Below are 14,346 nucleotides of genomic sequence, written 5' to 3'. Positions count from 1 at the left end.
TGCATGAGTGGCCTTCTGCTTGAAATATGGTCTGGAGACCTCACAACTAATGATTGATTACATCACCAATCATGACAGTGGGAGGTCACAGCCAAGCCGGCGACCTCGAGGTCAAAGCAACAAGGCACAGAAGACATGAGCACTGAGGAGGAGGAGGATGACGAGGACGAGGAGGAGGAGGAGGCACGGTACAGAAGACATGAGCACTGAGGAGGAGGAGGCACGGTACAGAAGACATGAGCACTGAGGAGGAGGAGGATGACGAGGACGAGGAGGAGGAGGAGGCACGGTACAAATGAGAGCTGCCAGTTCAGCGGATGAGCCAGCGAGGGACGCTGGAAAGGTCTAGTCATAAGAATGGGAAGGATGTGAGGTCACAGTGACCTTTGACCTTTGACTACCAAAATCTAATCAGTTCATCCTTGAATCCAAGTGGAAGAAATTCCCCCAAAGCTCGCTGCTATGCCCACATGACTGATTCAACTTTTGAAAGGATATTAACCCATTGATACCTGATGCAGCATTTGTGTGTGTATCCCTTTAAGACCGCGAGCCGTGTGACGCGGTTCGCGGTCTTAAAGGGATACACACACAAATGAGGGATATACACGCAAATGCTGCATCAGGTATCAATGGGTTAAAGCATGCTGGCCTGTTCATCTTTGTCCTTCGAAGTCATGGAGCAATGGTCACGGCTGGCTGAAGTCTGATGCTTACTGATGAGCAAACATACAGGGAAATACAGCCAAGCAACCAACTTGTTAAGCTGGTTTTGTGTCTGTGTCTGTGTGTGTTTTTGTACTCCTATCTTTGTGAGAATCTGTGAAGTGAGTTCATTTTGGCCGGCCTACACTTCTGTGTGTGTGTGTGTGTGTGTGTGTGTGTGTGTGTGTGTGTGTGTGTGCGTGCGTGCGGTGTGTGTGTGTGGGCGTTCGCGTACATGCCCACATGTGTCTGCCCATGCATGCAAGAGTGATGAGAAGAAAAACTTGTGGTGTGAGACAATGCAGTGTACTGTATATTCTGTGAGGTGCAGCCTCAAAACTACTACTTGCAAAAGTAGATATCCGTCAGCTTGTTTACTCACATAAAATATATACATTCTAATACGATTATAAATAGACACAGATCAGGGTAGATCAGAAGTCAACTTCGGTACTACTTCATTGCAGACATCAACAAAACAACCCACACAAACACACGTCCACACACAAATACATACAGTACGTACACACAAACATCTGTCTGCCTATAACTGCAGTGCCATTACTTGCCTCAACTTTAGGCCTGACTACATACTTAACCCTAACCCTTTACTCTAAACCTTGAACCCATGCTCTGGTTTGGCTGTCAAAACACAACCCATATTATGCTCCATTAACTACTACATTATCCACCTCTTGTGGTTGCATGAATAATGAAATGTCTACATTAACTATAGCCATTCATATTGCCTATATAGGATATTAAATATTAAATTATATATTAAATATTCTAATTCGTGCTTTGTATTGCGTTTCCAAAAATGATCTTTAATAACCAAAATGCTTGGAAATATCTCTGCTGGTGTGGGCCTCAACATACAGTACAGCATATAATGGATGTTATGTAAACACTAATCAGAGTTTTAAACTATTTACCTCAATGCATTTTATTGTTGTATTTGCACTGAATTGGCAGCATTGTGGGGAGAAAGGCATAACTGCACTGTTTCAAGCAACAGATACAGTGTGTGTTGATTACTTGGGTCTGTAGCCAGCCTGGAGGAACCAGTGGTAGGCAGAGAGGACGCTGGATGTAAGCTCCTGTTCCACCTGGAAGCCTTTCTGAGGATAGTCCTGGATTCTCTCCACCGCGCCTGGACAATACAGGACCAGAAGATACAAAATCAGCACATGTGCCGAATAGCAAGAGAGGAGGAAAGCAGTTGATATGGACCAGGCATACAGCAGTGGTGTTGAACGAGTGGTAGAAAGTACCAAGCATGTAGGAGATGAGATCTGAGGCAGTGCCCACAGTGGAGTGGGGGTACGCAGAGATGTCCATCTGGGGAGAGGTCACGGTAGCGTGTGTGAGCTCCGCCTGGCCAGGCCACTGACGCAGGAAGGTCGCATAAACCCGGCGCTCCATGAAGGGCTGCTGCACCAGCATCACTCTGGAGGCTGTGGTAGAAGTGAGAAACACATAGTCTGATTCTCAAGTGAACGAGCAATATAGGTGGCATTTCTAGATAAGAAGGTGTAATTAGGCTGTCTGAAACCAGTTGTATACATTTCACTGAATTTGCAACCTTTCTAGGTACCTGGTTATGGATCATTTTCGAGGAACCATTCCATGGTACCTTTGTTTTGTTAAGATATCCCATGATACCTTGCGACCCTTCAATCGACAAAGAAGAACGAAGCGAGCCCGAGCGAGCCCCTAATGGCGATGCCCACAAAGCCGACCGCATCAGAAAAAAAGTGAAACAACATTGGCTAAATAACAAACATCTGTCACTTTCTTTTCGTTTTTATTCTAGAATAGTCAATAACATCAACCTTTACTTAATTTCAGTGCAGTCAGATGTTTGTACAGTGTCAGGAAAGTCACTTTTGAACAATAGTAGGAAGCATCTTACCTGACTCTGTTGTGGACAGCAGCCGGCTAGTTAGGTTGCTAGCTAACGTTAACGTTAGTTTAGAAAACCCGCTCCGCGTGCCCCAAAGCAGGACTTACACTGTACAGCCAGGAGGATAGCAGCATGGCAGACCTTCAAGGGTAAGTGGAGTTCGTTTTAACTGTGCTTTATTAAATGACAAGCTGTCATTGCTTAACTAACGTTACCAATTTGTTTGTCAAACGCAACGTTCCAAGTTAGCTTGGTTTCACGCTTTTAATTTGAAGGCCGAAACGGGAAATGGTTTGAGTAGATTGAATTGACACTGGTCTGTCAATTCTATAATTTCACACGTACCATTTCCCTTTTTCGCCTTCAAATTAAAAGTGTAAAAACAATGAAAGCGTGTGAAGCCTCGACCTGTTTGGATTATAGTTAGAGAAAACAGCCATCAGCCATGCAGTTTTATACTAATTTATTGCCAAATGCTTTGGGAAACAACTTCATCAAGCTTGGTCAGAAAAGGTCTGTCTATTCAATGGAAACAGCACCAGTGCGACCTGTCGCGTGCGAAGCTACCTTCAAGAATGAGGACGTCTGAAACAAGTTATTTTTTAATCACCTATATTAAAATGAGATACCTAATTAAACAATCATCTAGTTAGGTAACTAGATGATATTAAGCTTCCTTGCATTACAGACACAACCATACTGTAAGTGGTGCAGGTATCAGTGGAAGAGACAAAGCAATCTAGATGTTGATAAAACAGCTTTGATGGCTCAATGAGTAAGAGTTTGCATGTGACGATTCATGAGATGATGATTATTAAAACCAAGAAAGAGGTTCAGTGAGTGTGCCTGAACCTGCTACTCCCTTGTTTCCCAGAAAGAGGTTCAGTGAGTGTGCCTGAACCTGCTACTCCCTTGTTTCCCAGAACTGCTCTGATCATAGCAATGGCTACAGATCTCTCACCTGGGATGTTGTTCTCCTTCAGGACTCTGTGAGAGAAGCGAATATTCTCTCCAGTGTTGGTGGCCTCAGTCTCCAACAAGATGTTCCTCCTGGGAACCCCCATCCTCAGCGCCACCTCCAGAAAAACATCTGCTTCTCGTCTGGTCCACACACCTATTTGAAACGTGTGTTGCACACCTGAATGATGACACTTGCAGGATTCAGGTGCACATATTTTAATACAGGATTTCTGCAAAACACATGGGATAATGTTTTCGATGACAAGCAGTTGCTACTGTGCTCTCGATGTTCTTTCACTGACGCAGCTTGCTTTTATGCAAGGTTTAAAGTAATAGATTGATTATTATGATAAATCAAGAAATTTCTTTTACTGTAACTTTATCAGTTTCACTAACGTTATTCCAATATGATCCCTATGCACAACACATATTCTGACATAAGAAACAATAATTAAAAATAAAAATAAAAATATGACCAAGCACCATGTTTTACTCTGGTTACTAAACTGTAACATTAGCAGAACCCTAACAGCACAGAGAAACAAAAGCTCCATAGGCTACCATGCGAGGCTAGTTAGCTATTCGTGCTAAACCTGCTATGCTAACGTTAGCAAACAAGTTAGTTGACATCGTCCTACTAAGTTACACACAAACACTGAACATTCAACATACTGTAAGATTTATCAACATCAAGTTATTATCAGTACTTGGCAATGTGTTATACTTTCTTCTCACCTGCATATAATTGGATGTTCTTAGATAACAAGCTGTTGCTACTGTGCTCTCAATACTTTCTTTCACTGACACAGCTAGCTTTTGTGAGGCCATTTACACCTGGCGTTAACATGTGTTTTCTGTGATCAGATTGCAATCAGATTGTGTTTTATCACTTGAAATGCCAGGTGTAAACACCCCCAAAACGCATTGAAGAAGGATTGCAATCTGATCGGCCAAACCACCTCCGGAGGTGGTCAGGGATGCATTGTGTACACATTGAACACAAGTGTAAATGCAATGTGTCCTCTCAATCTGGATACAGCAACTTTGCGGATTGAGAGGACAACCATTTCTGCAATCTGATTGCAATCAGGTTGCAATCAGATTGCAGAAAATGCATGTTAACGCCAGGTGTAAATGGAATCAGGCTGAAGTGATAAAATACAATCTGATTGCAATCTGATCACAGAAAACGCATGTTAGCGCCAGGTGTAAATGGCCTCTATGTTACTATGCTTACAGCGTGTGAGATACCCCCCCCCCACCGCAGGATTATGTGAATGATTAGCTACTGCCACATGCTGGCTAAAATCAGTATATCTCATGAATAGCAGTGAGCTTGCAGGCGATCTGTATAGTCACAGAAAATACTGTTTTTTTTATAAAGAAATATTAAATTAACCCACACAAAAATATTATGGGGGTGTATAAAGCGCTTTATAAATAAAATGAATTATTATTATATTAATTCTGAACAAAATGATAAGCTGTACCATATCCATGGTGCCACATAATATGCATGACTATTAGAGAATAGAGAGAGAAAGAGACAACCTGAAAACGTGAGTATGTCCTCGCTGACCTGCAGTCTGCTTGCCCAGGCAGCCGGTGAAGAGCAGCCACGGAGCCCATCCCTCCAAGAAGAGAGCGGCTGACCTCTCAGCAACACGAAGGTCATGACAGCCCAGACCAATGATCACGTCACTCTGAGAACAAACATCACGCTACTGTCATGCCTCGTGAGGGGCCATCGTATCATTATGATGATATATATGGAGCAGTATAATGACAATTAGATGCATATTATCTATGATGTCACTTTTATGAGTTTTACGTTGTTATAACATAAGTGAAATCGCAAATAGATGTGATGGCAATTTCAATGGAGAAGATCTTAGCTTTATTTGATGGAGCGATCATACAACACATCACATATTACAAGTACATATAGGACACCTTGCCTTTTCCAGAAGCTGATGCAGACGTAGGTAGTCCCATAGGATTCTGGCCCTCTTCTCACTGTGTTTGTCCATTCCACTCACATGCTGAGCTGTGGAGAGAGAGGGAGCGGACTTCAAAACATGAGTCAGAGCACAAACAAATAGCAAGATGAAAAGCCATGTTTTCAGAAGCATGAAGCCAGCACAAATGACACCCTGCAAGTGACCTAAATGATGTGCGAGAGGAAGCCGGTCCTCCTAACTTCAGTGAAGCTCGCTTACATCAGTCATCTATCAGGGTCCACTCACTCACACGGAAAACATGACACAGCAGCCTCCATATAACAACACTGGCCTCAGGCAGGTTGACGTAGGCCGTCCTTGACAACAGTGGCCGGTTTCCACTCAGGCTTGCCATTTACTCTGCAGGGTTTCTAGCCCTTAACATCATCTGCACGCCATTTGTCCCAAGGTTGAACGCTTCCTTTCTTCATCTCAACTCCCCCCCATCCACTCCAATGCTCTTCATCTTCTCTTCCTTCCAACGTTTGTTGAATGCTAACTACAAAGCATTATGCTTACGCAGCTCTGATGACTAGTCATGAAATAGGCCCCTTGACTGTACATTTCTATTACTACAGCAAATTCTCATGATCATGTTTCGATGAATCTAATTGGCTAAGGCCTTATAATTTATTTTTTGATTGGCTAGAATTGTATTCCTCTCATTTACTCTGATTGCTTATCTGAGTACAGCATACTGCTGATTATTGCATTATAGTATAATAGTCAAATCACATCACATCACATGACATGAGATGAACTGTCACTGTAAACCCGCAGGTTCAGGTTTTACTTCTGGCCTGATTCAAACTTCAAAATACACAAATATTTTTGCAAAGTATTTTCACAATGAAGCAATGTCACAATATTATTAAACATGGTGTATCATCCCTACAAATAGTAACACTGTTCTTACTTGCTACTCAAAATGAAGTTAGCAGCAGCAGCAGCAGCACCCAGTAAACATCCATCACCTGCTGAACACACAAGCAACAGTGTCATGGGGTCAGAGGTCAGAGTGTCATGGGGTCAGAGATCAGTTGACGCTCACGCTACTCCCTGGTGTTGTTTTTCAGCCTCCTAACAAAAACAGCCCTCAGCAATCCACAAACCGAATGGGATCCGTTTGCTCCTGAATCTACCAGATTCCTTCTTTTAAGGTCTGTTGCTCATCACTATTCCTCCAATCAGCAGGATTTGTTTCTCTTGCCTGGCTTAAATTATAGCTGAGGTTGAATTCATGGAAGGGGGAAAACGTTATTTTTATACATCACAATTAGCTCCTTGATACAGCCATAATTCAGTGCTTCCTGCCTATGTTGACCACTAATCATCGGTTTTTCTGGGTTTGATATTAACCCCAAAACTGTTCAATCATTAATGAGGTAATGTAAGTTATTCTTAATGATGCAGGATGTACACCCTCTGGTTCATTTTGGAATTATGTTTACTCTCATTTATTGGGAAAGTTTGTGTGACAACTAATCAGTTAACTAACACGTAAAATTATGATGGCATAATGATACACAACAGTCTAATAAAGGTTAGAGATTAGTAGCTTGTGTATGTCTGTTTTTTCACTGTGTAGTATTAGATGTGGTGTCTTCCAATCAATCCACAGTCCCCCAAATTGTCTTCATAGTCATTTATTTATTTTTATAGCTTAAAATTAAAAGTAATATCATCTTGATACATTATTTATACCAACGCTTTCTACTAATACTAAATTCCTGAATTTCCTCAAGGGGATCAATAAAGTTATATTTTATTCGATCTAATCTAAACTTATAGTGCTCAAAATTTAGAAATGTAAGGTTTTCTTTTAGCCTGTAATCTGCAGACCTTTTGCCCTTGTCAAAACTCTGTACTGCATATCATTTTGTGTAAATTGTATTCAAATCTTTCAATGAATCTCAAAAATACTTTCAATCTATAGCATTTATCAAACATTACTATACCACAAATCACAATAAACTACTGTAATAAAAAATATATACAAACTGCCAACGTCTTCAAATACATTTATTAAAATTTTAAATAGATGTCATATGTTACAGTAACACAAATATACTTCGAAACCACAGAACAGTATGAGTTGAGGAAACTTGTTTGTTTACTACCACCTCGTGGTTGTGCCTTCTCCCTGCAGGTATCCATCATACAGCTCTCTGAGGTGCAGGATGAGCTCCTCTGTGTTCTGTCCCGTGAGAGCCGACAGGGGGATGACCCTCTGGGTGACCTGGCTCTTTAGGGTCTCCAGCTTCCCCTGGGCCTCTGGCAGGTCCATTTTGTTGGCGATGATGGCGTGGGGCCGCTGGGACAGACCGCACTCATACTGTTCTAGTTCATAGCGCAGGTGCTGCAGCTGGGTCCAAGGTTCTGGAGCGGACAGGTCCAGAACGAAGAGCAGGAAGCGACAGCGCTCTATGTGTCGCAGGAAAGAGAAGCCCAGGCCGCGGTTCTGATGAGCCCCACGGATGATGCCCGGGATGTCAGCCACTACACAGAGCGAGGGGAATAGAATATTTACATGTTTACTTATGTGTTGTTGAACATGCCCTTATTGCAGTGTATGTAAGAAAACAGCAATATACAATCACTGAGCACTTTATTAAGAACACCTGTACACCTGCTTATTCATGCAATTATCCATTCAGCCAATCATGTGGCAGCAATGCATAAAAAGCATGCAGGTTCAGCAGCTTCAGTTCATGCTCACATCAAACATGAGAACTGAAAATTGGGGGAAATGTGACCTCAGTGACTTTGACCATGACATAGTTGTTGGTGAGTATGGGGAGTATTTGAGAATCTGCTGATCTCCTGGGATTTTCAGGCAAAAGAGTCTCTCGAGTTTGCACAGAATGGTACAAAAAACGTTCAGTGAGCGGCAGTTCTGCAAACACAAACACTTTGTTGATGAGAGAGTCAGAGAATGACCAGCTGACAGAAAGTAACAGCAACTCAGATAAGCCCTTTACACCTGTGGTGAACACCAAAGCATCTCAGAATGCAACATGTGGAACCTGGAGGCGGATGTCACTTTGGTAGCCGGTTGACACCGAGTTGAAAGCTGATGCCTACCACCACCCCGTGTTAGTATGGTGTAAGGCTACGTTCACACACAGCACCCAAGCCTTGCCTACGCCTTGCCTTTACCCACGCTTTTAAATAGGCGTCCTTTAGTTTTTAGTCAATGAGGCTGTGTACACAGGGCGCCTCAACGTGAGCCTTGCGTGTACCCACGCCTCGCCTGAGCTGCGCCGATTTTATCGTTTAGGCGCGAGTTCTATTTTCAAGCCGACTAGGCGCGTGAAGGCAGACTTTTTCTGTCAAGCCATGAAGGAAAAACGCGACAATATCCATGGGAAATGGCAAAGTCAACTGAATTTCAAAATAAAATGGTGTTACTACAACAGTGTTGAGCAGAGAGAGAGAGAGAGAGATTGACGGGTGGCTATCACGTGGGGCTTTCTCCCCGTCGGTAAACAAATCTTCAGGAGAGAGAATAGCGACCGAAGAAGCAAGATGGACAATGAAAAGTTAATCCACTTAGTACAACAGCATCCAGTTCTCTATGACAACAGTCACCCAAGAAGGAGACCTGGTTATACATATCCAGCATCAATAGCACATTAAATATATCAGATTTATTTGACCTACCCATGATAATTCGGGACCACACGTGACAAAAAAAACACTCGGGAGAGAGGAGAGGCGTTTGTGACTGGGCTCAGGTTCAGCGTGGAATAGGCATGCAGTGTGATCGCAAAAGCGTGTGATAGGTTCACGCCCAGCTCAAGGTCTGTAGGCGTAGGCGTGCGTTGAGGCAAGGCAAGGCGCCCTGTGTGAACGTAGCGTAAACGTGCTCAGTGTGTGTACATCACAATATAAATCAGTGTGCTGGATCACAGTTGGCCTCAAATCAATGACCTGCTACTTGCTCATGATCCCTGTACGTGACGATGCCCACATGTGGGTTGAGGGTTGTGAAAGGGTAGGCAGCTACAGCAGGCTTGGCGTTGGAGATGGCCCTCAACAACGATGATTTCCCCGCGTTTGGAAATCCAACCTGAAGATGAGGGGGGGGGGTCAATTAATTACTTTTACAATACATCTACCAATCAAATGCTTTTGCAGTGGTGAATGCACCAATACACTTAAATACACGATTATACCAGTTCTTTTATAACAGAGGCTTAAAGTCGAGCTGAACCCAAAAATGACTTTTCTTTTCTTTTAGTTCAAATACCTGGGTATGCAGTGCACCTATTTAATAATGTATGCAAAAAAAATCACAAAAATCGAATTTCTTTAGTTTTTCACACTTTTTCACATCAAAAGTTCATTTTTCACGATTTCATTGATAACAGTAATGTACAGTTTGCTGACGTCACCTAGTACTATCAAATTTCTACCCCATTTAAACCAATCATATCACAACATGCAGCTGTCAATCAAATCTTCATTTCAGGATAATTTTCTCTTCCAAATGAAGTAGAAAATGGCGCCTAGTGCCTGTCATCTGGCAGAATTCCTATCCCATAAACTAACTACTAACTTGGCCAACACGCTGAATCCCACCCGATTTGGGGGTGGAACACGCCAGGATTGGCCAATGCCAAAGCCAGTCCTCAGAATTGTCAAATCAAATAATTGACACCATATATGGTCCGCTTCTCAATTTGTTTTCAGTCTGAAACGGACTCAGATGCACGTGATGAACGGGTTCACCTCGACTTTAAATACACGATTATACCAATGTTCTTTTATAACAGAGGCTTAAAGTAAGGTTTAACCTTGGAGCACCTTGGGTTGTAGTAGCTTCCCTCCTGACGATGATATAAGTCTGAAAATTGTTAGTCATCTTTGTCATTCTTCTGTCCTGTGATTTGTGAGGGAAGAACGGAGCTGTTCTTTTTTCCCTCTTTGTTCAGAACCATGACTGATGATTTTGGGGCTTATATCTCATAGCCAGGAGGAAGCTACACAACAACCCAAGGTTGAAGGTACTCCCTGGTTCAACATGTTCCATTTCCCTCACCAGTCCAGCGTGGGCCATGGTGCGTAGCTCTAGCTGAAGGACCCTCTCCTGGCCCTTCTCTCCTGGGGTGGCTGACATGGGGGCACGGTTCTCGTTGGACAGAAAGAATCGGTTCCCCTTCCCCCCGGCCCCTCCAAACACAGCCAGGTACTCCTGGCCGTGCTCAGAAAGGTCCACTACTGTCGTGCCCTGCTCCTTCACCACGGTGCCCAAAGGTACCTTTGTAAAGGGATAAATACCAGAGCGTCAGATCAGGCACCACATCTTACATGTAGTAAAAATGTGACAGAACTGTGTGTGGGTTCGATTCCATCCGTAAGCAAAATGTATGGACTCACAGAAATGTAGGTTGAGCCGCCGTTCCGACCGTAACAGTTCTTGTTGCCCCCAGATTGCCCATCCTCTCCCTTGTAAAGCGGAGTTACTTGCGCCAATGATTTGACAAGCCGGTTAACTGAAAGCAGGCAAATAAGAGACAGATAACAGACGGAACCACCTTGTGGCATGATGCAGGCAGCATGGAGCCTAACCACATTGAGACTGTCAGTGTTAGTGACCATATTAACATGAAACCATTCAACAGCACTGATTTCCTCCTAAGTTGTACAACAGGAACGTACGTACAGGCCTCTGTCATCCTCAGAACACAATTATTACCTTTGATGATGATGTTTCCACCATCGCCTCCATTCCCTCCGTCTGGTCCCCCCCACTCTTTCCGGGGCTCACTGTGAAAGGTGCAGGCTCCTTTGCCACCTGACCCAGCAGCCAGCTTCACACGGCGATGGTCGACAAAGTAACGGGTCTATGGGGCCACAACAAAATATAAGTTATACGAGGGATCAGCCGAGCAGCATTTTGGTAAACAAACCGCTTCACTGGGTGGCAACGGCAATGGAACCCTATGGAGCCCAAGTGGCGCGAGGCGTGAGTGGCTGACTCTAGCCAGTTAACTCTGTTTACATTTTAAAAACGGCGACAGTTCACACAACTTTAACACGACATGCATATATTATACATCAAACCCTTGAGCTGCTTCTGCTCTCACTCAGAATGTCAAAGCGATGTGATGTATAGTTTTTGAGATATTAACGTTTGTTTGGCAAAACTCATACTATTAACTAGCCTGACTCCGCCAGATGGGGGCGGCATTGTTCCACAAATTCACAATCCGAAACAGAATGTGAAGCAAACTCATCCATCTGGCAGCGTCAGGTTAACTATTAACTGCCGCGGGGTTCCCATTTCTGGGTGGCAAGTGACGTCACGCTGATTCGTCCTATACACAGCTGGCCTCATTCGTTTTTTGTTGTTGTTTTTTTTAGGAAAGGCGACTCTGGTGGTGGAATACATGGCATGATCACATAGCTAAAGTCACACACACAACTTACCAGCTTCTTTTCGGACACCTCTCTCTTGTGGTTCCCTCGGACCTTGGCGCCCCGTGGGCAGGTGGTGCTGACATGTCGTGGGCAGGTGGTGCTGACATGTCGTGGGCAGGTGGTGCTGACATGTCTGACACCGCCAGCGGCTTCCCGTCTCCACGCAGTTGACGACACCGGGGGACCGAAGTTAACGTTACCGTGGCAGAATAAACTCAACTCATTCCTTCCTTGTCTGAATATGTATCCTAAAAGTATGTCTGGACGAACACACCTCAAGGCTTGAACCCTCGACAACGTTGTCAACATTGTGACATTCAGCAGAATAACGTACACAGTCAGTTAACTTCCATTTAGCAACGTGACCTCGACCCATGTGAACACATTGCGAGCAACGAGCAAATAGTCAAGAAAGCGCTGAGACTGTAAAGTTATATCACTGTACGATAGACATTATCAGTACCTTACTAAAGAAACAGGAGGTAGGATAGGCATGTCCAACTGTATACTAGCGTTAGCACCGGTTAGCACTTAGCACGCACGCAGCTTTGTTTAGCTTTCGCGAGGGATGACAACTACGGAAAGTGACAAGGGTCGTCCGGTAAGAGTGCGTGGAAAAGCGATTTTGTATTCGTGTGTACCTTCACAAGCCTGTTGTTGGAGTATTATTGTGTGTGATTGATTGTTTATTGAAACACAAAGTCAGACCTACAAACAGTGTATGTCAGTTTATTTTAATAAACAGTAACAAACAGTTGAAACGAACAGGCAATGCAATCTTACAGTAGATCAGCAGATAACATTTAATATTGGATATTAGACCAAACCTGATTCCCTCTCTCTGTCACTCACTCTCTCTGTCACTCACTCCCTCTCTCTCTCTCTCTCTCTCACACTCTCTCTCACACACACACACACACACACACACACACACACACACACACACACACACACACACACACACACACACACACACACACACACACACACACACACACACACACACACACACACACACACACACACACACACACACACACACACTCCCAGCTCAATGCTGAGCCTGACACTATAAAGAACTTGAAAACAAAACAATATCATACATATTCATTTCACAGTCAAATAAAACATTGACACAGATACTTTGTCACTTTGTAGTAGCCTAAGTGTAGAGAAGCCTGTGATTGTCACTGTTGAGCAGCATATAGTTATTTAGCTGTTTGACAGCCAGGTATCCCCATTCTTGATTAACCCTGTCAAAACACTGCGATATTGTGTTGTCCCCTCTGGGGTAAGTTCAGTTACTACAGTATCAACCATTTATATTTAGTTATCACTGAGTTAATAGGTTAATAAACATTATTACCCCAAAGCTGGATGCTCACGAGACACAACAATAGAATCCTTATTACAAATCATATTCCTGTGTAATAATCTGTGATTAGCATAATGACCACAAGTGCTCTTTAAATAGTTTTAAATAAAAGCATATCTGTCCATAGTGTAGGCTACTAGATAGATAGAGATAGATAGATAGACAGACAGTGCTAACAATTAACACATTAATTCATTAAATTAAGAACTAAATAAGGCAAGTGTGCTTGTAGGACATTGTCATATACACTTGTCTTAAAATGAACACTATCCCCTTTAACTTGTCTTATTATCATTAAATGCTTTTCCTCTAACACAACAGATGGTGATTAAAAGTTTTCACTGAACAAACAACACTGAAGTAAGCTTTGTTTGCAAACAACCTTACGTAATCCATACATACATCACATAGAAAACACAAAAGATACATTTCCAAAACATAAAATCACTTGATATCTGCAACAAACGTAATACAAAATGTCAATGACATAAGATGAACAAAAAACACGACCGTAGACTTTGCCACATAGAAACTATAAAGAAGGTATACACGTCCACACTAATGAGAACCAACCCCAACCTGACTGAGAGGCCTTTTACACATGGCATTAACATGTGTTTTCTGCCATCAGATGCAGTCGGATGCAATCAGATTGTGCTTGACCACTTGAAAGCACAGGTGTAAACGCCCCCAAGACACATTGAAGACGGATTGCGATCTGATCGGCCAAACCACCCCCGGAAATGGTCAGGGACGCATTGTGTACACATTGAACACAAGTGTAAATGCAATGTGTCCTCTCTATCTGGATACAGCAACTGTATGCGGATTGAGAGGACACCCACTTTGGGTGAGCAAATTGCCATCAGATTTGCAATCTCATCACCCGGAACGCATGTTAATGCCAGGTGTAAATGGCCTCTGAGTGTATTGCACTTATTGAAGTAGAGGTGCAGGACACATTCTACTGCTTT

At 43.1% G+C, this 14,346-nt stretch overlaps 2 protein-coding genes across 2 annotated transcripts; both read right to left on the bottom strand.

Moving 5' to 3' along the window:
• Window positions 1–1,739: 1,739 nt before the first annotated feature.
• LOC310781850 (uncharacterized protein SCO4629-like) lies at window positions 1,740–5,601 on the bottom strand (the record flags this gene model as incomplete). Its single annotated transcript, XM_083642481.1, has 5 exons — window positions 1,740–1,858; window positions 1,980–2,162; window positions 3,573–3,725; window positions 5,151–5,274; window positions 5,530–5,601. The coding sequence occupies 5 exons, from the start codon at window positions 5,599–5,601 to the stop codon at window positions 1,740–1,742; spliced, it is 651 nt and encodes a 216-aa protein (XP_083498607.1).
• A 2,070-nt stretch (window positions 5,602–7,671) lies between these two features.
• LOC310781013 (mitochondrial ribosome-associated GTPase 2-like) lies at window positions 7,672–12,518 on the bottom strand. The gene is made up of 6 exons (XM_083641549.1): window positions 12,007–12,518; window positions 11,273–11,420; window positions 10,954–11,069; window positions 10,616–10,834; window positions 9,505–9,643; window positions 7,672–8,070 (listed from the first exon to the last, which is right to left on the bottom strand). Exons 1-6 carry the CDS (start codon window positions 12,304–12,306, stop codon window positions 7,688–7,690), a joined length of 1,305 nt encoding a protein of 434 aa, XP_083497675.1. The 5' UTR covers window positions 12,307–12,518; the 3' UTR covers window positions 7,672–7,687.
• Between the last annotated feature and the right edge of the window lie 1,828 nt (window positions 12,519–14,346).

Source organism: Poromitra crassiceps, assembly GCF_964638095.1.
Source record: "Poromitra crassiceps genome assembly, chromosome: 8".
Taxonomy (NCBI): Eukaryota; Metazoa; Chordata; class Actinopteri; order Beryciformes; family Melamphaidae; genus Poromitra; species Poromitra crassiceps.
The sequence above is the reverse complement of the archived record's forward strand: the minus strand, read 5'-3'. Positions and strand labels throughout refer to the sequence as shown.

What these genes read in the sequence shown, in the direction of transcription:
- LOC310781013 (XM_083641549.1), bottom strand. Translation starts at nt 12,306, where the DNA reads ATGTTGACAACGTTGTCGAGGGTTCAAGCCTTGAGGTGTGTTCGTCCA. An exon ending in TGGAAACATCATCATCAAAG is followed by an intron (nt 11,070 to 11,272) that starts GTAATAATTGTG and finishes GCCTGCTTTCAG; the next exon opens with TTAACCGGCTTGTCAAATCA. An exon ending in GGATCATGAGCAAGTAGCAG is followed by an intron (nt 8,071 to 9,504) that starts GTCATTGATTTG and finishes CGCTCTGTGTAG; the next exon opens with TGGCTGACATCCCGGGCATC.